Below are 25497 nucleotides of genomic sequence, written 5' to 3'. Positions count from 1 at the left end.
ATAACTGCAAATTGTTTTATGCCAGGCAGTTAAATGAGGCATGGATAATAACCATTCTAGTGTGGATGTTGTCATATTGACATCACCTGCTGTTCCAGGGCAGGTGCCTGAGGCACAGAGTGCCAAAGCTTTGCTGAATGAAAAAAAGATAACACATCAATAGGCAATTTTTTTTCTTCTGATAGCAAAATACAACAATATTTAGCAATGGAAGGCTAAGAAATATTAAAAACATAGTGGTAAGTTAAATTATTGAAGCAGCATAGCATACAGTAAGTGCTATTTGATGCTGGTGCTAAATCAAGCAGTGGGAAGTTTAAGGGATCCTTGAAGAATTGACAAAGTGTTTGACTTCTAGTGGAAAGAAATCATTAGGACTGGGGATTTTTTTAGTGTCTCTGCCCTTTCAGAGTAGAAAAAATGTAAAATGCATGACCTCCGAGGCTTCTGCTTTCAGTGTTTGTGACTTTCAGTAAAGAAGTTTGGATTTGCTTGTTTTTATAGCCACAACTTAATGGCATATAGATAGTGCCAGATTCCCTCTGTAAGTTTGTCATGGCAGAGGTGGATGTTCCTGTCTTGCTTTCTGTAAATTAGGGATCTTTGGGAACCTCCTGTTAATAATAACACTATTTGCATATAGGAAATGCAGACAGCAAAATAATCTCCAGGTGCTTTACTAGGTGCAGGTTTCATGCCCCACAGCTGTGGTAAAGATGACCTTTGGGGGGAAGAAACAATTTAGTGCATTTGCTCTCAGTGTCTGCTGTCTAGGTCTGAAATTGCACTTGGAAACCACAAAAAAAAAAAAAAAATCCCAGACAAGGCTTTGCTTCTTCCAAAAGAAAAAGGAAAGTAGTTTTTCATTGGTTTTAATGCTGGGCACATGATCAGTCAGCAGTCTTTGTGCAGTTTTACTCCAAAGCCTCATCCAGCCAAGTCTCTCTGAAGGTGGCCTGTGCAAAACCTGGTTTCATCTGACAATCTGTGCCAGAACAAGGGGATCACTAAACAAGCATCTCTGGGTGACTGGAAGTGTTCCACTCGGGATGGCCATGATAAACCCAAGGAAGCTGCTCTGCCTGCCCGTGAGAGCTCCGATTTACCAACCGTGCCACCACTGCTGGCTCTGCCTCGGTGTCAGGGTCCTCTGTCCCTGTGGGAGAACGGTGAAGGCACAGAGAGGTGTGGTCACCCTCCAGCTGTCAGCGGATTGCTCAGGGAATCAGGCTGAGGTGCCATGGAATTCAGTTTTTGCTTGTGAGCCAGGCAGCAAAGTCCAGCAGCTGGGGAGTGAGCACAGAGTGTGGCTTCGTGTTTTAGGAGAGGGCAGGGCTGTCCTCTGGAGATCACAGAATCACAGAATGGTTTGGGTTGGAAGGGAAATTAGAGATCCAAATCCAACCCTCCTGCCATGGCAAGGGCACCTTCCACTATCCCAGGCTGCTCCAAGCCCCGTCCAACCTGGCCTTGGACACTGCCAGGGATCCAGGGGCAGCCACAGCTTCTCTGGGTGACTTGTTCCAGTGCCTCATCACCCTCGCAGGGAGGAAGTATTTTCTAATATTTAATCTAACCCACTCTTGTCAGTTTGAAGCCATTCCTTGGGAATTGTCTCTCTCCAGGTTTCCTGCAGCTCCTTCAGGCCCTGCAAGGCCACCCTGAGCTCAGCCCAAAGCTTCTCCTCTCCAGGCTGAACAATCCCAGCTCTCGCAGCCTTTCCTCCCAGCAGAGCTGCTCCATCCCTCTGCTCATCCTGCTGCCTCCTCTGGCCTCTCTCCAGCAGCTCCACATCCTCCCTGTGCTGGTCCCAGGGCTGGGGCAGCTCTGCAGGTGGGCTCTCACCTGGGCACAGGGGCACAATCCCCCCCTCACCTCTGCCCACATTGCTTTGGATGCAGCCCAGGACACAGCTGGTTTCTGGGCTTTAAGTTGACATTTCCTAGGACATCTCCAACCTCTCAGCCACCAGCACCCCCAAGTCCTTCTCGGTAGGGCTGCTCTCCACGGTTGATCAAGACAGGACAGGATGGACAGCCCTGGACCATGGCTCCTTCAGTGGCCACCTTGTGACTCTCCAGAGCTTGCCTGAAGCTGCCCCCAGCAGCACCATGAGCCCGGCGGGCACCGTGGAATGAAGTAGGCTCCAGTGGAGCCTTCACAACATGAAAGTGGCTCTTAATGAGACGTGAAGGCACTAAAGAAAATTCAGACCCGAAGGGTAGCCACGAGAGAAAGAGAACTCAGTAAGTTATACCCACCCCAAAATGAGCTGCTAATCACTGGCACTATTGTGAGGACTACAATAAATCAGTGTCTGCCCTGGCCGCCTGCATCTCATTATGCACAAACATGTGGATAGAGAATGTCAGCCTCAATAGCATCTGTCATGTGAGCTCTGCTGTGTCTGAGTGGGCTGGAGCTTGCATGGTTAGCCGGCTTTGTGCTTTCCCTCCTTCTTTGTGGGGGATATCTGTTTTCTTCTGGAAATCTTGATTTTGCTCCGTCTTGTGGGTAGTAAATTTGCTCTTTCCTCCGATGGTTTGTGAATTCCTTGACGATAACATTGTATTTAAGGTGCGGGGGTAAAATATCTTTCATATGTGTCATATTTAGTGATTTTTGGTTGGTTTTGGTTGGTTGGTTTTTTTCCCCAAGTTCTCCTCCGTGTACGGTGCCATGCATATCACTGAGGCTAAGGTAACACCTACATGTATTTATGCAGCTGATGTACAGTGCCCATTACTCAAGCTTCATGGACTACCTCGGAAAGGCTAATTAATTTAAGCCCTGCAGCACCCCTTTGAGGCAAATTTTGTTGGTCCTGATAGATGCACACATTGTAGCTGGTCTTTGTTATTTATTTTTCATATGGTTTCTATGCCAGGGAAGGGAGGGGGGGTGGAAATGAATAGTTTGTACTTCGTTAGGTGGTTGAAAAAGTGTTTGGGTTTTGATATCATTGAAATGAAGTATGTAGCAAACTTTGGATTTTATTGCAGTGTCTCAGAGGTTCTTATTTTCTTTTAAAGCCCCAGCTCCTGGAGCCAGGTGAACTTGTGGATGTCCTTTTTAGATGTCTTTGTCTCACTCGTGTGGGTGCAATAAATTGTAATGTATTGTCTTTGCTTAATCTAAAATCTGGGATGCAGCGAGGTGCTTGGCTAAGGTTGTAGGTTTGTTTCTTTTTAGTCTTAAAATTTCTGCAAGTTTGGAGCTGGGAATACCAATGACAGAGTGTGCGAGCAGTTGAGAAGAGATTCCCAGAAACTACTGCTTGGTTTTGTGTTCTTGTCTAAATTTCAGGGATCCTCACTCCCATACTTAAGGGGATAAAACTTTAAGGGGGTAAAACGAGAGTAACCATCACCTCCCTCCCCCTCCATGAGCAAACCAAAGATGTTTTTGAGCATTGACTCACACTTTTTGTCTACGCTCAGTCTTGTTAGAGAAGGATTCAGCACGTCTTCTTCAAATGCTTTCTCCTTTGTGTTTACACTCATTTCTCAGCTCAGCCCTGTTTCTCCACTTCCCGTGTCAACACCAAACCTGTTTCCCTGATTGTTCTCTCTTGCCCTTCCCACATCCCCTTCCGGTTCTAGATCCCAAGCTACATCACGTCTTAAGGAGTGATGAGGACAACCAAAGGGGCTGGTTTGAGCTGGCTTTAAGGCATGGGCAACCAAATCTTCGTGTCTCACTCCCTCCTACAGGAAAATTCTTAATTCCTTAATATTTTTCTGGGGACAGGTGTTTTAAGCCAATCTGAGACCATGTTGTCACCAAAGGAGGCATGGTTGCCTTTTTCTGGTATATGCTCCTACCATCTCCATTTGAGTAGCTGCCTGATAGGGCAGATTGCTTTTTTTTTTTTTTTTTTTTTTTTTTTTTTTTTTTTTTTTGGTACCTGTAGATGAGGAACCTGATCTGATTTGCATCACAGCCCCGTGGCTGCACCAGGGAGCCCTGGGAAGCATCCAGCCAGGAGCAGAGAAGAAGTGTGACCATTCTTTTGGTAGCAGCAGTGTCCCTGACTGATTTGAACTTAGCATTTAATGGCTCTGTACCTAATGTAGTTTCCAGGTCTCACTGAAAGAAGTGATCCTGCATGTGGCTGCATTTTCCTTCAGCTTTGCCACTGTGCAGCTGTGATGGACCAGCCTGGTTACCTGAGCCAGATGGGGAAAGGAGGTGTCTTGTTTTGTCCATGTGGTTTTGTGAGGCAGTTTTCAGCCTAAATCACCCTCCCAATTAACCAAACAAGTGGCCCCCTTTTAGGCCACCTTTCAATCACGGTGTTAATAAATCTGCCACCCTCATTTTTAAAGGTGGTGAAGGCTGTGGAAGGTTGCTGCTGTTTGGGATGAACTGGGCATAGCCCCCATGTTTTCCAGGCCACGAGGCAGCTTCCTGCTCCTGCTTATTTCTGTCCAGACCTGCGCTCAGCCCCTACCTTGGAATCTCATAAGCTCTAAGGCAAACAGTGCTTTAAGCAGTCCATAATTCAGCCTATCTCCTGGACAGCTTGCCAAGACTCATGGGTTGGGCCAAAAAAATTTGAGATGATCAAGAATTCATCTGCTGTGCAAATGTGGGCTTGGCGGGTTTTCCCCCTTCCAGGAACAGGACTATTTTAAAGCATTTCAGCATGATCAGCTGTTTTGGAGGGGCTGCAGCAGCATATCTTTCCCAAAAGTGACACTAAATTTATTTCTCAGGGCAATGCTCACCATGATTTTAAAACTGAAGGGAGTTTAGATAAAAACTGCAATGATTGGGTTTTTTAATCTTTTTGGTTCGTTTGTTTAATTGGATATGCAAATCACCTCTCCTTTCTTCTCTTTTTGGCAGTTAAATATTCTGGTTGACACTGGGAGCAGTAATTTTGCTGTAGCAGGTGTGCCTGATCCTGATGTCACGTCCTACTTCAATCCTGAGCTGTAAGTACCTGTTCTGCTGCCCGTTGTTACAGTGCGGATACTGCAACACGATGGATCAGACAATGAGGCCAGTGGAAAAGAAATCTATAAGGACAGATTCTTGGTAGATGTTTCAGAGATGTTTATTTCTCCAGCCGCATGGCCGGGGCTCTGCCGAGGAACTGAGGCAGTCACGGGACCCGAGGGTCCTTTGCCAGTGCAGGGGAACACAAAACAACCAACGGGGAACGAGGCTGACCAGGGGCAGGGAAAGCCTGTGCCTCCCCCCCAGGGCCCCTCTCCCAGGGCTACATGGCAGGGGGAGGAGACCCCGACATTTCACCCGTTTATTTTTAATAAAAAGAGATTTAAAACTTAACATTGAAAACAACTGGATAAGCATAACAAGAACAGTTTCAAGACAAAACAAGCCACCCTCCTGAGTCTTTAAATGTCCAATCAGATTCTCTGGAACATCTTAAGGCTGACAGAAGGGAGACAGGGCTCTCCGGGCATGCTTTGTGGGGAAACTGAGGCAGGAGAGGGTTTCTTCCATTTGTACCTGTTGGTACTCTAAACAACAATAGTTAATTTCTTCCCTCCCCCTCTTCATCTCCCACTTGGCATTGGAAAGGGATTTCTGGGGAAACAATTGGCAAAGGCATGGTTTTGTGAGGGAAACCACGAGTGAAAAAACGGATTGGGAATACACTGAGGGTAATAGGACATAGGGTAAAAGGGAAAGGTGGGATTAGGAAAGGGAGACTGTAGCGACTGTTTATAATGCGGATACTGTCTAACATGACTACAATTTTTAGCATATATACTGCCTTTCACAAAAACACCATCAGGCCCAGTGACCTCTGCTGCTTGTAACCCTCTTCTACCTTTCACAATTTTGAACTCTACTACTTCTCCATCTCCTAAACTTGGGATGTATTTTTCAGGGTTATTCTTTTTAACAGCAGGTCTATGAACAAATATGTCTTCCTGGTTGTCACATCTTGTTATAAAACCATAATTTTGTTTAACGTTGTACCATTTTACTATCCCTAAAACCTTAGCTAACGTGATTTTTCCCTTTTTCCAAGTGGCTGCTGTTTTCTGTCTCGCTGTGCTTTTGCTTTCTCTTTTGCTTTCGCTCACTCCCGTGTTGGAACTGCCAGGGCTGCTGGGGCCATCGGGGCTGCTGGTGCCTGCGCGCTCTTCCCGGGGTCGCATTTGGGGCCGCGTGGGCCGGGCCGGGCCGCGCCGCTCAGTTCTTGGTGCGTCGCCACCTCAGCTCTCAGCTGCACAGCCACTGCCTGGGGCTGCACCCACATCTCGGCCGGGGCCCCAAGCGACGACCCCCCTGTGCCCTGCTCCAGCGCGCGTCTCGGCCGGGCGCGGCTCTGCTCCGCCGCCACTGCCACCGGCCACCACTCCTCTCACGGGGCTCGCTCCACCACGCGCTGTGCTGGGCCGGGTGGGCACCGCCGGGTCCCGCCGCTCCGGCCGCGCCTCGCTCCGCCACCGACACTGCGGCTCTCACGGCTCCGCCCGCACGCAGGAACTGCCTCGCTGCTGCTCGCAGAGCGCTCGGTGCACGGGGCCTGGGCCGCACGGTCCCTGCGCCAGGCTTCCCTTCGCCAGGACACAGCTGACATTGCTCAACAGTCTCGGTAATTAAATAATATTCACGAAAATATTCTTCCATCGGCATATATTTTGACTCAGAAATTAACTGTGTCCAAACAGTCTTCCAGAAGTCTTTGGTAAGAATCAAATCCCAAGAAATGTAGAAAAAGTTCTTAAACAACCATGAAAGGAAATGTTTCACTTCCTTTTGAGCTTGAATTAAGCTAAAATTTACAAATTGTTGTTCAAGAATCTTTTCAAGTTTAAGATAAATGTCCATATGTGGCTCTGAGAGCCAAGAGTCTTCCCACGGTTCCTCCACAGTTTAGAGATGGAACAGCAAAACAAAAACAAGAAGAGAAATCCAGAGTTTACTCACAAATCAGTCGCTGTCCTTAGGGATCAGGGATTGTTCTGCCCGCAGTATCCACCATTTGTTACAGTGTGGATACTGCAACACGTGTATCAGACAACAAGGCCCGTGGAAAAGAAATATATAGGGACCGACTCTTGACAGATGTTTCAGAGATGTTTATTTCTCCAGCCGCATGGCCGGGGCTCTGCCGAGGAACTGAGGCAGTCACGGGACCCGAGGGTCCTTCTGCCCGTGCAAGGGAACACAAAACAACCAATGGGAACGAGGCTGAGCAGGGGCCAGGAAAATCCTGTGTCTGTGCCCTCAGGGCCCCTCTCCCAGGACCACATGGCAGGGAGGAGGGACCCCAACACCCCGTGGTGGAGATTAGCGGGTCTTTTGGATTCTGGCTCCTCCGTGCAAGACAGGATGATAAGGCAGCTCCTGGGGCACCTGTGACATCCCGTGGGAGTGGGTGTTGGTTGCCTGGTGGGAATTTTGGCCTTGCCTGATGCAAAATCCTGCCTGACACCATGAACAGCCCCACTGATGGCAGTGCAGCTGAGCTCTGGCTGAATATCAGCAGCACTAATAAGGGCTAGAGAAAAGAGAAGGTAAAAAATAATTTGCAAATCACACCAATTTCAGCCAATTTCTTACCTGAATAGACTTGCAAGGAATTAAAAGTTTCAATATGCTTTGCCTTGGTTTGAAAACAAAAATTAAAACCCAGTAATTGTATCAGTTACTTGACATTTCATCCAGAAGCAAAATTACTTAGTCAAAACCTAATTTGATGTTTAGTTGAGGCCTCAGGCCTCAATCAGTCAGTGATCTGGACAGACCCTGATGAATCTTGCTATTTATAAAATACAGCTTGGTGGTTCTGGTGTTTGTTATGCACTAAATTTGCTGTGTTTAACATAAGCTGACATTAATCACAGCCAAGCACAGCTTTGTCTGTCTGAATCACTCTCCCTCTTTTCTTCCTCCCTTTCTGCCTTTCTCTAGTTTCAATTATTTCAGGTAAACTTCTCCAAAATGCAGTGTCTATCTTTAGCTGAAGCATATGGATAAAAATACTTAGAGGGCTGGGAAACTGGAGAGTATCACCCTTCTCACTACCTCATATGTGTTTTAACATGGGGTTTTACACTTTTTCCAGTAAGATGCACTGGTAATGGAGGGAAATCCATTATTTCCATACTGCTTACTAGAGTAGCCTCACCTCCTGTCATATATTTAGATGTTAACAGAGATATTTCACATCACACTGATATGATACGGGTCTGGAAAATCCAGAATTTGCACTTGATAACTATTTCTGTGCTACTGCAGAGTATTCCTTGCCAGCCAGTTATCCCCTTCCATAGGCAGTGGCTAGAGAAAATTTAATTGCAAGGAATTAAAAGCACAAGCATTCTTTCTCCCTTGTCTCTTAATTGATGTTATTGAGACTGGAAGGACAAGGCCTCTCTCATAAGAAACATAAACCATTAGAAACAGCAACAGCAGAGCTTGTGTGGGGAAAAGGACAGACTGTGGAATCATGTGAAGGTTACAGCCTCTGGTCGGTGTTCTCAGTGGATACTGTGTTTTGAGAAGTTTAATACAAGGTTGATAATGAAACCTTGGAGTCTGCGCCCTGAAGAGTTAGTTAGTTAAGAGTGCTTTGTAAAATTCCAAATCAAGTCATTACACTCCAGAGCAATTGCAGCAACAGTTTCTGGTTTGGGTTGCACTGATGGAGTCCTGCAGTGTGCTCAGAATACAAACATCAGCAGACTCCTGGGTACACCATGCTGCTTCCATTTTAAATATTTTAACTACATTTAAATAAATGCCGTCTCGGAGGAATCCTGGTCCCAGTGAAATCAGGGAGATGTTTCAAAAACACTGGTTGCAAGAAAGCTCTGTAGGTCACCTAGCACACATCCTGAATGAGGCAGGGCTGTCACCAGAGCAGGTGAGCCATGGCTGTGTCCCGCCAAGTCCTATAAACCTCTGAGAATCCATGCTCTCTCCAGGCAGCGTGTTCCAGTGCCGTGCCACAGTCTCCTGTGGAGGAAATACTTCCTGTTGTCCAACCTGAACCTCAAAAAATGTAACTCATGGCTCTGGCAGTCAGCATGTCATCTAGTCCCTTTGATGTAGGACCTGTGCAAATCTGAGTGTGCAGCCTGTCCTTCATGTAGGTTCTTGATGAAGACATTCACAGAGTCACAGAATCGTTTAGGTTGGAAAAGACCTCCGAGGTCATTGAGTCCAACCCAACCTGTGACAAATCCCCACTTGTCACCCAGCCCAGAGCACTGAGTGCCACATCCAGGCCTTCCTTGTACACCTCCACGCAGGATGAGTCCACCACCTCCCTGGGCAGCCTGTTCTAGTGTTTAACAACCCTTCCCATGAAGAAATTCCTCCTGATGTCGAGCCTGAACCTCTCCTGCACAGCTTGATGCTATGTCCTCTTGTCCTGTTGCTGTTGCCTGGGAGAAGAGACTGACTCTCAGCTGCCTGCACCCTCCTGCCAGGGAGTTGTAAAGAGTGAGGAAGTCTCTCCTGAGCCTCCTTTCCTCCAGGCTGTGAGCAGTTTTTCCTCCACTCACAACCCGTGGGGCTCTCTGCTTGTCATGAGTCAATGATCACCACCCTTTGGACCCAGAGGTGCAGCCCATCTTCAGCCCACACAGTGGCTCATTTGTTCAGCCCCACATCCTCAGCTTCCACATGGAAATGCCATGAGAGGCGGTGTCCAAAGCCTGACTGAAGCCAAGATGTGCTACAGCCACTGTTCTCCTCATCTGTGCATCCAGTCTTCTTGTAGAAGGCAGTGAGACTGGTCCTGTGTGATGTGCCTGTGAAATTCCTCATTGAGTGCTTGTGACTGCACTACTGTCCTTCAGGTGCTTGGAAACAATTCTGGGAGGTTGTTCTTGGAGACTTTTTCTGAACTGAGGTGAAGCCCAGTCAGTTCCAGTCCCTTGGGTCCTGCTGCTTGTCTCGTTTTGAGACTGGCCTTAGGACAGACTTTTCCGAGCATTTGGAACACCTTCCCTGGTGTCGTGGTTTAAACCTCAATGGCAGCTCTGCCCCACACAGCCACTCCCTCCCTCAGCAGTGGGGTCAGAGGGAGAATCAGAAGTGTAGAAGTGGTAAAACTCCTGGGTTGAGATAAAGAGAGTGTAACAGGTAAAGCCCAAGATGTGTGCACAAGCAGAGGAAAACCAGGAATTGGTTCACCACTTCCCATGGCAGGCAGGTGTTGAGCCATCAAGCAGGGCTCCAACTCATGTAGTAGGGATTTGGGAAGACAAACAACATAACCCCAAACATCCCTCCCTTTCCCCTTCTTTCCCCAGCTCTATATGCTGAGCATGACACCATGGTGTGTGATATCCCTGGGGTCAGCTGGGGTCAGCTGTCCTGGCTGTGTCCCCTCCCAAATTCTTGTGCACACCAAGCCTGGCAAGGGTGGGGTGGGGTGAGAGGGAGAAAAAGCCTCAGCTCTGTGCAAGAGCTGCTCAGTAATAACAAAAACATCTCTATAGTTCAACCCTGTTTTCAGCACAAACCCAAAATACAGCCTGTGCTAGCTACTGTGAAGAAAATTAACTCTATCCCCAGCCCAAACCAGCACACTTGGTTGTCATGATTTTGCAGAGATGGTAAACAGGGGCATTGATACCACATCAGCTGGATCTGTAAAATTACCCAAGAGCGACCTTTGCCCATGTGTAAATGAGAAAAACGACCTATGGGCACTTTTCTTCCTTCCTAGGTGGAACACTTCAAGATTAGATAAAGAGGTTTCCTCTCATCTGGTAATCACTCCTGCAGTTTTTCCCTATATTGTCATGGAGTGCTTCCGACGTCTTAAACTGCAAGTTGAAGACAAGGGGAAAGAAAGATTAGTAATTTGTTAAATTAATGGGTTATGAGTTATAGATGTGTGCTTATTAGAATATTCATGTTGTGTTGGAGAGAGTGATGGGTCTTAATTTCCTGATGCCACACTCTTAGTTTAATTTTAATCAGATGATCAAAATCAGAAATTGAATGCATGATTCTATTTTGACTGAAATTGAGGGGGGTGCTTGGGAAAGGCATTATCTCTGTTTCAAAGGACCTGAAGAGTGTGTTTTTCAGGAAGAGCCCTCCTGGAGCAATTCTAGAACTAACCTGTTAAATGATGTTGTGTATCATATAATCTATGTGATATAATCCTGCTGTTCAATTGCCTGGCTCTTTCTGTACAAGGCGAGTAAAGCTGTTACCATGAGCTCTTTCACAACTTGGCTTTTGAGTGGCTGTGACAAACCTTTGCTGTGAAAAGTTTTGAGTTTGCTGTGATAATCACGCTCTCTAAGTCACCACAATGTAAAAGGTTTTGCAAAATTTGTCCTGAACTGAAAAGAAATCACAGTGTTTGTTTCTCACACCGTTCAAAATAACAAGTAGTTTTGTTGAGTACTCTACTTAAGATAAAAGAGCTACTTAAACAGACATATAAAGGGATTTTTACACTTGAACCCAAGTGATCAGTAATGGCTCTGCAGCAATATGTAAATATGACATGCTCAGGGCTTTCACTATTCAGGAACAGTATTCATTTTTTTCAGTCTGAGTACTACTGCCTCACCATCTTAAGGTTCAAAAGCAAGCTGCTCAAGTGTTGATCTTTCCAAGAGATAGGGAGGTAAGAAAAATATAGGCAATAAATTGAGGTAATACAATAAGTTATATACCAGCAAACAAAAAAACCTGCTGCTTTTGCAGTGTGATCCTGTGGCGTTGCTTGTGTGCACTGTACAGCTGGTGGTTTGGGGTGAATTATAAACTTGTTATGGGAACCCTGCAGATTAAATGCGACTTCTTGGTTAGAAATCAATAATTTCTGCTGTATTTTCATGTTTGCTTTGTCTTAAAGTTGTTTGGTGAGGTTGGTGTTACTGCAGGTGGTGGATTTGCTGTTGCCATGTTGAGCTTGCTGCAAAGGGTTCGTGACATAAGAAATAACATTTTGGTTGTGTTTTGTTCTGTGCTGTGTGCTGGTAATGAGGATTAACTCTGCAAGAGAAAATCACCCCATTGCTAGTTTGCTCAGCTGAGGCTTGAGATCCATTTGAGGTTTGAGGACCAGGTTTCTGGTGGCTGCTTTGGAGAGAAGATAGAAATGGGAAGGAGAGGGAGGAGGGAGTAGGGTCACTACAGCACCACGATCTAGGAGACCTTATTCTTTGCCTCTGGCTAAGATACACTTTGTCCTGCTGGAAGATGTGAATTTCTTCTTTTCTCATCACAGCCAAAACAGCTTGTTTATAATTTTCTTTTCTGTGCTGTGTGTTTGTTTTAAAACACTCTGCCCATGAATTACAACAAGTCTCTAGTTTTGACCTCTAAAGTTTTCTTCCTTTAGATCAGCGAGGTGGAAAGGTGAAAAAACTCAGAGTGGCTGATTACAGGCAAGAAGATGGGGCAGGAGGTGGTTTTGCAGAACAAAATATAATTTACTGCTACAAGGTTTAGGCAGGATCCCTTCCCACGTTAGCAATTTTACTCCTTGAAGGAAGTAATAAAGTCTTCTCTTCAATATGACATTTGTGAGCTTTACAAATGAGACGAGTGTCTTCATATCCATTTCTACAGGTGGGGAAGCTGAGGCAGAAATGGTGAGGAAGGGGCTTGCCGTGCCTTTCCACAAGAAAGGTCACCAGCTGTGCTGGAAAATGAATCCAGTCTTTCTGTGTCCTGGTCCACAGCTTGATCCATCAGGCTCTTCCTGCTTATGGAAGAAGAGCCATGTGCTGCTGCTGTTTTAGTCATGCACTGCTTGTATTTGCAGATTTGTTTCGCTTTATTCTCCCAGCACTCAATTTTCTCTCTGATTTCAGATGTTTCCTCTTCTGCTGCCCAGCCTGACACTTTTCTACATGAAGAACCCTGTATTCTCCCTTTCATTTCCTGCCCCCCAGTTTCCCTTATGCCACTAATTATTCAGACTCTATTTTGATTTATAAAATGTACTGCCAGTGTCGCAGCGGTGTTCTGAAGACCCTGCCTGAGCTGAGATGTCCCTTTGTGTAAGTGTCATACAAATGCAGAATTACACAGTAGCAGTGGAAATTATCAGATACAGGTAATATCTCTGGAACTCCTGCCTTTTTGAATATTATCTCATGTATTTCTGCTGCCTTGGATGTTAACCCTTGAAGGTTTAGGTCTTGGGAGTATCCAGAACTTCTTAGGGTTAGAACCTGGCCTCTTATTCCTTCCTTATTCCTTCCTCCCTCCCTCAGCTAGGAGGAGTCAGTTGCATGATCCATATGGCCAAAGTGTCCCTCAGGATAAAGTGTTTGAATTACGGGGCTTGTCCATGTTGCCGTCGGAAGGTTGTTCCTCATAATAATGAAAATCACACCAAATTCATGCTGGCAAGCTCAGGCACAGGGGCTATGAAGCCACTTCACGTGGCTGTTAGATTAAAGCTGGATTGCTGTGAAAAGTCTCTTCAGATGCACTGAGTCTGGTCTGTTCCAAAGGGGAAGCTGTATGCCAAGGAGTGGCTCCAAAATAAATTGTAAGGGATCTAGAAATTTTGTAGCTCTTCAGCAGAGCTGTGGGTGGAATATGATTACAATACTTACAGATTACAGGTCTTTAAAATGAAAAATCTGTTGAAGCTTTTACTAATGTTTTTGTTAAGCCTTTTAAACAGGATTCTGCTCCTTCCTTTGCTTGCCATACTTAACTGCTTCTTTTCCTTTGCTTCCCTGGTCTAGAAAAAATCAGTTCCTTTCCTCCTCCAAGTCAGTGAATCTTTTGTTAATAATATCCAAGTCTATTACTTGGTCATAGGCCAGCCTGCAGATTTAGGAAACCTCTGTCTTGCTGTTGATATTCACAATAATATTCCAATTTACCCAAAATGGACCTTTTAAGAATATTAATGAGGTATTAGTCTACAGCTATTTAGTTATCTTGGCATTTCAATTTTAGATCTGAATTCAGCAGCTTTTCACTTCCTAGTGCCATCTAATGCATTCCTTCTCCAGTTAAAAGTGTTGCTCCTATTGTGATGGACCAGTCTGAGCCAGGGACACTGCACTAGGTGACATAATAGATTATTTATTTTTTTTAAATACACATTGTGAAGATTTGAGTTATTGATGGCTTCTGCATAAAAATGGGGCCTTGAGTTTTGGGTTTTTTAAATTTCTGCTTTTTACTGCTTTTACAAACAGTACGAATATATGTTTTACACACTTTATTTTTTTCCCCTCTCTGGGAAAAATTGAGCTCAAATATATTCTGTTGCCTTGCACTGTAAGTGAACAGCTCGTGCATGAGTGTATCCTTTCCTTTTAAAGGTCAAGCACATACAGATCTGAAGGGATTGAAGTCACAGTGAAGTACAGCCAAGGCAGCTGGACTGGAGTGCTGGGCACAGATGTCATTACCATGCCCAAAGGACTCTATGGCAGCTACACCATCAACATTGCCACTATCCTCGAGTCAGAGAATTTCTTCCTGCCAGGGGTTAAATGGCACGGGATCCTTGGTCTTGCCTACGATGCCTTAGCCAAGGTAAACCATCCCTTCCCCACTGTCTTCCACAAGGACAGCAAACAGAAATCCATTAAAATAAAGCCAGCAGATGATCTGTCAGCATTAGACTCCACCCTTCCAGCCACTCCTTCCTGCGGATCTTCTGTCTTTGTTCCAGAAAGAATAAATTGGGTTGTGAAGGTACCACAGTCCCATGTGAGGATTTTGGCTTTTCCGGTGCTGAAAATGCTGATTTTAGCTCCTCTGGAATGAATACATTTTTACAGAGCTTGTAGTATCAGAGTGGTGTTGGGATGTGTGTGGAGGGAGGTGTTGGAGCTCTGATGACATTTCTCAAGACTGGTCCAAGGCAAAGCCCTTGGCAGTTCATTCTGGGAGATTCTCCATTCATCAAGTAAAAGCTGAGGTGGATGGATAATTTCAGAATGAATATTAGCTACACTGTTTTCAGGAACATAGAACCAAGCACATCCTGCTCCTCTGGAGGTAGGAAATTCAGGTAGAAGATTCAATTAAAACCTGACATTTTTAGTCCAAAATGCATAACCTTAAATGGCAAACTGAAAACGTGATTGGAATACTACATAGTTACAATTTTCAAAGTGAGTTCTACGCAGACAGAATAAACAATTCAACTCTGCCTGACGACTCTGCTTTACTCCAGAGTTGTGTGAGCGTTGTATTTATTGACTTCATGGACTGTCAGCAGGAAGAGAAGAGCTTCTTCTCAAACTCTGGCTCGGGCAAAGAGAGTACTCAGGGCATTTGTTCTTCCCTTCTTCCAAGGACTTAGGGGTTGTTGGCTTCTGAGGCTGCTCTGGGTTTGTCTCCTTGGAGGGAGCCAGGGGCTCTGCCCATCATGAGACCTTCGTGCACAGAAATGTGAATTACAGGCAAGTTGCAGCACGCCAGTGATGGCAAAGGAAAACAGGACCTGCAGCGTAGGGAAGAGCCTGTTGGCCAGTAACCAGCTGAAGAGAGTGTGCTTGGACATGAAGTTCTGCAAAAGAAAAGAGAGGAAATAAGGGCCACTGAATTCAAAGTTCATTAGAATTTAGTAGTGTTGAAAAACTGAAAATCCTGACTTTAAAATTCTGCTTTTTAACTATGGAAAGGTGTGAAAGACAAGTTACATTTTAGTGTTCTAATAACACAAAGCTTCTTCCAGACAGAAATTATCAGTGAGAGCTTCTGTCTGAAACTGGTGTTTGAGTTTGAAAACTGCAATTGAAAATTACTCTTGTGTTTTAGGGATTTGGTGGCGGCAGCACTGACAGTGGTCGAGAGTAAAAATGTTTTAAAAACAACAGAAACAGAAAAATGACAGATACTGAGGTTTTAATGACTTATGTCTAGAATTTTCATCAGCTGGTTGTCAGAAATTCAATTTACTCATGAAAAGTGGTCTTGTTTGAATGATTTGCTGATTTCTGCAGAGAAACTTTCTAATGAACCCTGCAATTCTTTTTTGTTTGTTTGTTTTGTTTTTCAACACCTTCAAGCCTTCGAGTTCTGTGGAGACATTCTTTGATTCCCTTGTGAGGCAGGCAAAGATCCCCAACATTTTCTCCCTGCAGATGTGTGGTGCTGGACTCCCTGTTTCTGGAAGTGGTACCAACGGAGGTAGTCTTGTGGGTATCTGTCAATAGGAGAGGGAAGATGTATCTTTGTTCATCTCTCTCCCTCTTTTCTCTGACTATCCCCTACTTCTGCCAAATTTAGTGTTTAAATATATTTTCATATTTTAAATATGCTTTCTATCTTTTTTTTGAAAGGAAATTAAACCCTTAGGCAAAATTCGAGTGTTATTTATTTTCATTCTCGATTCTTTTTTTTCTCTCAAGTTTGAGTAAACTTTTCATCTTTCAACAAAGGAAAACATGAATGTTGTGGTGTTTCCTCAGGGCAGATTCTGCTATATTTCTCAAACTGAGTAGTCCCTTATTCAGCTGATAAATTTGTTCAATCTCATCAAAATGCTCCAGTAATTTTTTTTGTACATGATGTGAAAAGGGGGAGAGGAATCAAGGGGCTTTTCTTTTTTTGTCGACAACATATTAAAGGGAGAAATCTGTAGATCAGATCTCCTGCTTGTTGTTACTCTGGAAAGTCTTTCCATCAGCTGTAGTGGGACCATGAATTGGCCATTATGTATCTGGAACTGGGAGATGGAATGACTTTCCCAAATGATGCTGAAATAAGCATCTCAGCACAGGAGCTGATCACAAATATTCGTTTTCAAGAGAATTAGCATATTGTAAATGTTATTCATATAATTGAAGACCAAGAGAGAATTTGCTTATGTTCAGTTCAGAGTCTGAGAGTCCACAAATGCTCCCAGCCATCCTCAGCCTAGGTTTTGATGGAAGCTAATAGTGATAGCAGTGACAGGATGGGATTCCATTTTGTGTGTAAGAAAAAATGAAATGTTCTTGGACAGTGTTAAAGCTTTTCTGATCTGATAAAGCAAGTTTTTCACGTGTAAGTTCAATATTCTGTCCCATTTTTATACATTACCTAGATTTAACCACTGAAGACACTGTGTTGATTTTCAACAGTGGAGTTTTCACAACAGAATCAGTGTGAGGTTGTAGATGAAGATGCTGCTGATTTGGCCCAGTATGGGAATTCTGTCTGAAGGACAGTTTGTTTAATGTCTAGATGTTTCATACTGCTCTATTATTGACAGAGAACTTGACAGTAAAATCCTTACAAATGATGCTAAATTAAAATTTTGATGCCCCTGGGTATCACAATTAAGTATCCCCTTTCTGCATGTACTTGCCCCAAAAGTGAACATTTGGGAATTTAAAGTATGTGACTTCTTTTCTCCTCTCCCTTAGGTCCTGGGTGGAATTGAGCCAAGTCTGTACACGGGGGATATCTGGTACACACCCATCAAAGAGGAGTGGTATTACCAGGTTGAAATCCTCAAACTGGAGGTCGGGGGACAGAACCTCGAACTGGACTGCAGGGAGGTATTGGCTCTTCTGTGTTCCTGTCTCTATAAAATGCAAGTTTGGCTGAGAAAAAAACCCTGATTGATCAGTTTTGTCTTGGCAAGCAGATGTGCATCGCAGTCTCCTGAGAATTAAATTAAAGCAATTCTGGTCTAACAAAGGCAGTGGGTGATTTTGGACTGACCCCTGTAGAGCTGTCTAAGCTCACAGTTCATGGTGGCAGTGCACAGGTGTCATCCTGGGTTGCTTCATCAAGTTCTCATCCTATGCCTCCTTTTCAATTTTATATTTTTGCAATCAACTTTTGCTCTCCTGTGGTTGGCAGTTATTATTCCTGATGGATAAGCTTTCTGTTTTTATTGGGAATAATGTTCTGCTGTATCTGGATCGGTCTAATGAGACCGTGCTGTTGCAATTTTTATTCCAAAGCCATTTCATTTTTTTTTTTTTTTTGTGGAGGATATATGTGTATGTGTGTGTTTTATCTCTTTCTTACTATTGCTTGTTGCTATTCATGTTTTGATTTTGGTTCTGTAATTTTTATGCCCCAATTTCTTTAGGCATCCTAATTTCATTTTACGCTCGTGCTCTTAGTTGGAGATCAATGGGACATGATAAGTTTAAAGTTTTTACAGTTCATATAAATTAAGTGAAATTCATTATTACAATATTACATGTGCATAAATATTATATTTCCATGCAAAATATTGAAATCATAATCCCATATAAATTATTTAAAATTAGTCGCAGCATCTTTCAACTCAATAAGCAAAACAAGGTCTATTTAAATGCCTCTATTGTGCTGTTAGGAAAGCAAAACCACTGGTCCTTTAAAACAAATGTTTGCTTTTCTTTCTTGCCTTAAAAAACAGTCAACATGTTTTTGAAGGGGAGCCCTTCAGTGGTTTAATACATGCTGTTGCCAGAAAACAACTCACTGAAAAATTTAGTGGTGTGTTAGGAAAGTTTCCTGTAATTGTTGCTCTCTTCTGAGCCAGGGGTTGCTTTCACTGGTGCAGAAGGATCAAACCTTCCCGGATCAAAGGCAACCTTCCCACAGAAATTTAGAGGAAGAGCAGTAACATGGGAATAGTACAATTAAATTTTGGCTGGTTAGGAGCTTGCAGAGGATGCATGATTCACTCTAGGATGAGGAGCTATGTTGTTGTCTCCTCTCCGTTGTTTTCTAGGAAATGGAACATTTTTTTGCAGCCTTCACCAGGGACTGCTCCTTTTCTTGCCAGGGAAAAGTTGTTCCCTTGCTTCAATGCTGGGAATCTGTCCAGAGCTACACCACAGCAGTGGCCCTGAGCCTGGCAGCCGGGGCTGGGAGAAGTCCTGAGCTGCCAAAAGTGCACTTTGCACTGGTAAATATTAACCAGGAAAGCCAAGAAGGCAAAACCAGGTGCTCAGCCCCAGTGTGAACAATCCCGCTACACCCAGATTTTTGCACAGTTTTATATTAATGGTCGACCCTCTTTAACTATTTTTTTCCAAGGGTGGCATTCCAGGATGCCAGTGATTGTGTATTTTGTGGTACAAATCTGTTAAAATGAACTGCAAACTGCCATGGTATTTCTCTCCACTCTTTAACAGTATTTCCAAGTGTGTAATAAATGGTTTCCTGTTTGCTTTTCTGTCAGCTCTGTATGGCAGCCCTACAGCAGCTCTTTCAAAAAGAAATGTAGAAATCACCATCAGAGTTACTTTTTCTTACTTTTTTGGTGTGTTTTATTTTCATCACTGCACTAAAGGGACTCCATGTGACTTGATAACATCTAAATCAGTGTATTTTAAATTCACTTGCTATTTGACCTCTTCCTAAGTAGCTTAGGCTGTATATCATCCTGTGTCTTATGATTATGCCATAAACATGTCACAGCTCAGTTATATTAATCCTGCTGCCTAAGCTGGCAGCAAAAGTAGTTAATGCAAATAGCTGCCACTGCTGCTTGCCTTTTTTTTTCTCCCCACAATTAATCATAGTTTTTAAAGAGTTCATGAAAAAGGATTTACTCTTTAAAAAGTTTCTATTTCATGGACCGTATCTGAAGTTTGCTGAAATCTCTTAATTTGAGGGTTGAAGTTTTAATAATAAGAGCATTGTTTGCTGGGGGGAGTGGTGCAGATTTTAAGGCAGCAAGACTGAAATTTCAAGTTTCTTGCTTTTGTTCGTGTTTTAGCAGTTTTCAGCAGTCAAGGGATGAAGGTGTAGCATTTGTACTCTTGAGCCAGTACAGACATGTAATAAGGCCTGATTTTTTTCTGACTATTCTTACATTAGATATGCCTGCCATTAAAAGAGGCTGCTGTGTTTAAACTAGAGTTGTACCCATGCTAGCACAGACCTTGATTCAGGAAGCTGCATCAGGATGTTCAGCACCTCTCTACTGAATAATAAAGTGCTTTTGCCCCCTCTGAGAGGAGCCAGACTTCACTTTTTTACAGCAGTGTGACCATTTGCACCAGCTGTGGTGACACAGTAATTTCCTGACTGGTGCAGATAAACCCACTCTTGCGTCTGGGCTGATAGTATCTTGCTTTTTTTGCTCTCAGATTTCATTGGAATTGAAGCTATCAGCTGAAGAGAGCTGCTGACAAGTGTGACATGCAGTTCTGGGAAGGCAGCTGCCAAAAAGGAGCAGCTTTGTTCTGGTTAGGAGACAGTGGGATGTGCATTACAGTGACTACAGCGTGCAACTTCTCTCCTTTTTTCTTCTCCCCTCCCCAGTACAATGCTGATAAAGCCATAGTAGACAGTGGAACCACTCTCCTTCGACTGCCAGAGAAAGTCTTCAGTGCTGTGGTGCAGGCAATAGCTCGCACGTCCCTGGTAAGATAACGCCATGAAACCTGCTCAAAAATGTGAAATTCCTGGGAAATGATCACAGGGTCTTTGAAAGGAGTGTCATCTCTGCTGCCTGCCTTGCAAATCGTGGGTTTTTCACCTGAGGGGAGCGGAATCTTCCTTGGTCTAGCCCTGTTAATAAGGCAGAAATGACTGATGGCCTTTGATGGAAAGGAAGAGGTGAAAAAAAAAAGGGAGGAGGGAAAAGGGGGGGGGCCAAGTGCAGACAAGAAGTGTGTGTATGGAAATGCATCAGAAATAGGTCAGAGATGGAGTATTTTATTCTAAGCATTTCAGAAACACAGGACATAATCCCTGTTGCTCTGAGTCAAAGTATTAAGAGTGCAAAAATCAGTCATTTCATTCAAAACAGAGTGTTTGTAAAGTAGGAGAACCTGCTGCTGCAAGCAGTTCCTTTCCAAGTGTAATTCTTACTGCTGTCTAGAATAAATGCCATTCATTAGGATTATTCATATCAATAAAGCTGCTTTTGACCTTCATTATTGAATTATTTATGTTCAAAAGCATCTTTCTTTGGAAATAGAGTGGGCTTTAGAAGTAGGGCATGGTGGTGTTCTCTGTATGTAGAGTGGCTGAAGCAGCATTTTCTGGTTAATAAAAACTATTCATAAATTTTTGTTCAATACAAGGAAAAGCACCAAGAAGGTTAAAGAGGAAGAATAAATACCAGCTATTTCAGTGTGAACAAACTTGGTATTTTTGTCATGGATTCACAGTCAGACAGTGGCTGTTGATGCAAATCACAGGAAACACAGTAAGCAGCTGCCCCAAAGACAGAGCATTTGCCTGTGTGCTGACAATTCAAGATTGAGATCCTTTTCCCTACTTGATTGAGAGCAGAGATGTGGCATGAAGTGTTCTTCTCTGCCTGCAGATGTCCAGTATCTGAAATAAATGTACCAGGTACAAGTTCTTCTCTATTGCACAACCCTTCAGTGTTGACTGGAACAAGTTCAGTCCATGGGGGTGGAATTGAAAGAAGCCACCCCAAGGCCTCTTGTAACGTCACCCTGTGGATAAGGAATCCTCCTGGGAAGTGGCTCACAGTGGTCCACACTCCTCTCTGATGTTGGTCAGGACATTTGAACTGGGGCCTTCCACCTGACAAGGAAATAGTGGACAGATCACTAAGGTGTTAGAGGGGAACCATTCACTCTGCTTAATGGGTTTTTTTCTGTTCCTACAGAAAATGCATACAGTAGCTTTTTTTCAGAGTTCTTTTTAATCTCAAGGACCTTCCTGCTGTACCCCTTTCCCTCCACACACCCCAAAATTTACTTTGACAGCTCTAAACAAAGGAGATAGCCTGCTAAATAAGAAAGTAGTTACAGGGTGCAAGGATGGGATTCCAGCTGTGTAGGGGCAATGTCAGGAAAACAGGTATTTTCAGCAATTGTACTGCGGCTCTGTGCTTCTGGCAGGAGATGTACCACTGAAAAAAAAAATCATCTGCTGTAGTCAGACACACTTTTCTGACCACAGGCGAGCCAGGTTAACAAGTTCCTGCTCCTCATAGCTTGTTATGAGCATCCCAGCCAGAAGTTATTTCCCCCTCAGGTACGCTGGGTTAACTGTGTGTGACACATCCCTGTATTCAGCTCCGTTAAAAAACAAGGCTGTGAGCTCTGTGCTCTTTAGTGGTGCAGATGGTTTTTTGAACCTTACTTCTGTGGACTGAAGTCTTTTAGGGAGCAGCTGTTAAGATGTAGTTTGGTGTTGCAGGGTGGTGATTTTGGCAGATGAGCAGAGATGAGCCAGGCAGCTACTACACCTCACTGAGCTGAAGTCAGGACAGCATTAATACAATGCTAAGTTAAAAAGTTGAACAAAGGAAGGCTCAGATAATCCTAAAATCTTTGTTTTAATAGCCTTTTGGGTATCATGCACTCACATCTCCCCAGTGCATTGCTGCAGCATGCAGAAGGAAGGGAAAGAAGTGCAGTGCATTAAGCAATCTTTGTGGGAAATTAAAGCAGGCACTTAAAACAGAGCACTTCATAGGCTTGGCCTGACCTGTCTGGGTGGTATCTTGTGATTTTTCTCAGATCTGCTTTTCAAGACAAAATGGAAAGAGAGAAGAACTGTATTTCCCATCAGGTCTGGCCTGGGACTTAGCTGTGAGGGAAAAGTGTTCTGCCCCTTGCCAAGGGATGCACTTCAGCCTGTGCTGAGAGTTACGGGTAAAAGGCCTGTTTGTGGTGGTAAATCTCCTTGTTCACATGAGTCTGTGCTTGTTGGCCCAAGAACAGAGCAGAGCACTTGGAAATAGGAAAATGTCTCTGTGCAGCCCCAACAAACACTTCACAGGCAGGTGTGTGGCGAGTGCCTGTCAGCAGTAAAATGCCATATATTAATGAATGAGCTGATGCTTACAGAATAATCAATATCACACATAAATACAAATGAGGACAGTGCAGAGGCTGGATTCCATCTTTTTCTTCACCCAGATGGGAGGCTTTGGCTGGGCAGCCTCAGATCAAGCTCCTCCCTTGAATGCTGCTTTGTGGGGGAACAAGAACCAGCAGCCAAAGTAATGCAGTGAAACAAGGAAGGTTTTTGCTCAGATCTGGCAGCAGGTCAACTTCAGGGAGCAGGAGCATTGAGCAAGATGTTTGTCTTAGCCAAACAAGCTCTGTAGGGGTTTGCTTTTTGTTTTGTTAGTTCCATGGATATATTAAGTGCTGTTAATCAATTTTATTTCAAAAGCATGTCAGGTTATACTGGTAGGGAGTGACAGGGCAGCAGAAGAGACAGAGGGATGTGTTCTTTTCCATTCCAGCAAACCTTGGTTCCCTTCGAAGCCAGGAGATTTTTGGCTTAGCCCTTGGCTTCAAAACTCTGAAGCTGAGTAAGAAGCTGTAGGTGCATGAGGAGCAGGGATGACCTCGTTACATATTCACGTGGTTTGTATTTTGGTTTGTGTATTTTATAAAATGTAACATGCTGCTTCAAAACTCCAGAGAGGAGGTAGGGAGGCAGTGAAATCCCAGTGGTGCTTTGGCTCTGTGGCACCACACATGTTCTCTGCAGCAGTGGAAACAGTGAGACACAGAGTGGGAAGGGAGAGCTAAACTGGCTTTTGCCTCTTCTCCCTTCTCCCAAGTCATGATGAGTTATGACACACCTCACTTTGGGTGTTGGGGCTTGGGTTTTTGCTTTGGTCCTTAAAGAAGCAGCTGAGATTTGTGTTCATGCTTGAATTTCTCCATGGGAGTGAAAGAAGTATCCAAGTGGCAGTGATCATTTACAAAAATCTATCAAAATGTCTGTAATCTGTAAGTGTAATTTTGTTTGCTTGGTTTGTTTTACAGATACAAGAATTCTCTTCTGGTTTCTGGACTGGTTCACAGCTTGCATGCTGGGATAGAACTGAAAAACCCTGGTCCTTATTTCCCAAACTCTCCATTTACCTGAGGGATGAAAACTCCAGTAGGTCGTTTCGGATCTCTATCCTACCACAGGTCTCAGCCTTCTTTGTTTATTCACCTGTGCATTTATTTTTACTATTGTAAAGCAAATTATAAAGCTCTTAAAAAACAGGAGCTATTTTTAGCAGTAATAGGGGACTGGCTTATTGTATGCCAGGGAAACCTTTTTTAATCAAATTTTAAAAATCAATTTTTAAGTAGGAAAATAACAAACTTGTCAAACCTAAAAGCAAAAAGGAAAAGCACAAAGCACAATTTCCCTCTCAGTGCAGTCCATCTAGTTGGGAATTTTTTTTTTTTCAATTTGTTGGGAAAAATAGGCAAGTTATTGTTTTGTTTTCATGAGCTTTGGCCACATCAGATGTCAATACAGAATGTCTCTGCTCGTTTTGATCTTCTCGTTTTGCGAAGGGAATTGATTTGTTTCTCCAGGCATTTTGAGTTGGAGCACTTCTTCTGAATATGAAAATCTTGGCAATGACCCTTTGTGAGCTCTTCACCAGTTTCTGTAACTCACTTGGTTTATCTTTTATTAATATTCCATCCCAACTTTTAGAATATAATGTGCCACTTTTGTTTTTCTTCTCTGTCTTCTCCTCCCAGTATAAGGTGCACTACAGGCTGGTATCCTCCAACATTATTAATACATTCTTTTACCTCAAGGGACACGCAGGAGCAAAGGAAAGAATGAACCTATTAAGTACATTTTAACTTGAAATATAGTACAGCCTTATGATAAGCTTTTTCTGTATTGATCATGTAGCTTGGCAATCGTTCATCTTCCTCGGGGAGACAGGGGGTGAAATGTGACTTGAATTTGTAAGATCTAGAACCTTGAAGCTGACACTGAATGCTCTCTGAATCAACTCCATCCTAGTAATTTTTTTAATAACTAAATTATTCTCTAATTTGAGTTCATATCCCAAGTTCTTCCTCAGCCATCCTTCCCTTATGGAAAATATGGTAAATAGTGAGAATCTCGAGAATTTGCTGCTGACCTGCATGCAGTGACTGACTGTGTTCAACTTTATCTTAGAATCCACAAGCTTTACCTCCTACCTGCCTGTAAGCTTTGACTGGTTTTAAATCATGTACAGAAATCTGTTTGCCCCAATCCATTCTCTATTTCCAGTGGGATTTGTGTGCTTGAACTATAAAAATGAAGAAGTCTGAACTTCTACCTGCTGTGAGGTGTTGCTTTTTACACTCTGGCTTCCTTTTTTTAATTTATTTTTCTTTTTTTAAATTTTCTTTTTAACAGCTTTATATTCAACCCATCCTTGTGATAGGAGATAATTTGCAGTGCTACCGATTCGGCATCTCCTCCTCCACAAACGCTCTGGTCATTGGTGCTACAGTCATGGAAGGATTCTATGTCATCTTTGACAGAGCCCAGAGGAGAGTGGGCTTTGCAGTGAGCCCCTGTGCAGGTAAGAGAAACATATCTCAGGACTTGAGTGAGGAAACTCAGAGAAACACCTTTGCCACTTATCTGTTGGGGAAAAGCGTGGTGACTCCCGCAGTGTGAAGGGTGTATTTTGAAGAAGTTCCGAGCCATTCACATTTCAAAGGAAGGAAAAACCCAAAAACAAACAAAAAAAAAAAACCAACTGTATTGCAACATCTTTTGGCATGAAGTGAATCAGCCTCAGCTCTGGGTATCTGTGCTGGGTTCTTCCCTCTCACAGAGATGATCTTTCTGGGACATCTGTCTGTGTGTGCAGTTTCCCCAACAGTTACATCAAATGAGTCCCTGCTTATAATGCAGCTTCATTTTGGG

At 43.7% G+C, this 25497-nt stretch overlaps 1 protein-coding gene across 1 annotated transcript in view; it reads left to right on the top strand.

Annotated features, from left to right (window-relative positions):
• The window catches only part of BACE2 (beta-secretase 2), a gene marked incomplete at both ends in the record, with an annotated part of 48470 nt that overhangs the window by 17986 nt on the left and 4987 nt on the right, over positions 1-25497 (top strand). Inside the window, 7 exon segments of the mRNA XM_082277741.1 lie at positions 4852-4940; positions 14262-14478; positions 15963-16091; positions 17304-17438; positions 20152-20253; positions 23601-23750; positions 24979-25147. Of these exon segments, the coding sequence (XP_082133867.1) occupies positions 4852-4940; positions 14262-14478; positions 15963-16091; positions 17304-17438; positions 20152-20253; positions 23601-23750; positions 24979-25147 (991 nt within the window).

The sequence above is a fragment of the Coloeus monedula genome (genome assembly GCF_965178545.1).
Source record: "Coloeus monedula genome assembly, chromosome: 3".
NCBI classification, from domain to species: domain Eukaryota; kingdom Metazoa; phylum Chordata; class Aves; order Passeriformes; family Corvidae; genus Coloeus; species Coloeus monedula.
The sequence above is the reverse complement of the archived record's forward strand: the minus strand, read 5'-3'. Positions and strand labels throughout refer to the sequence as shown.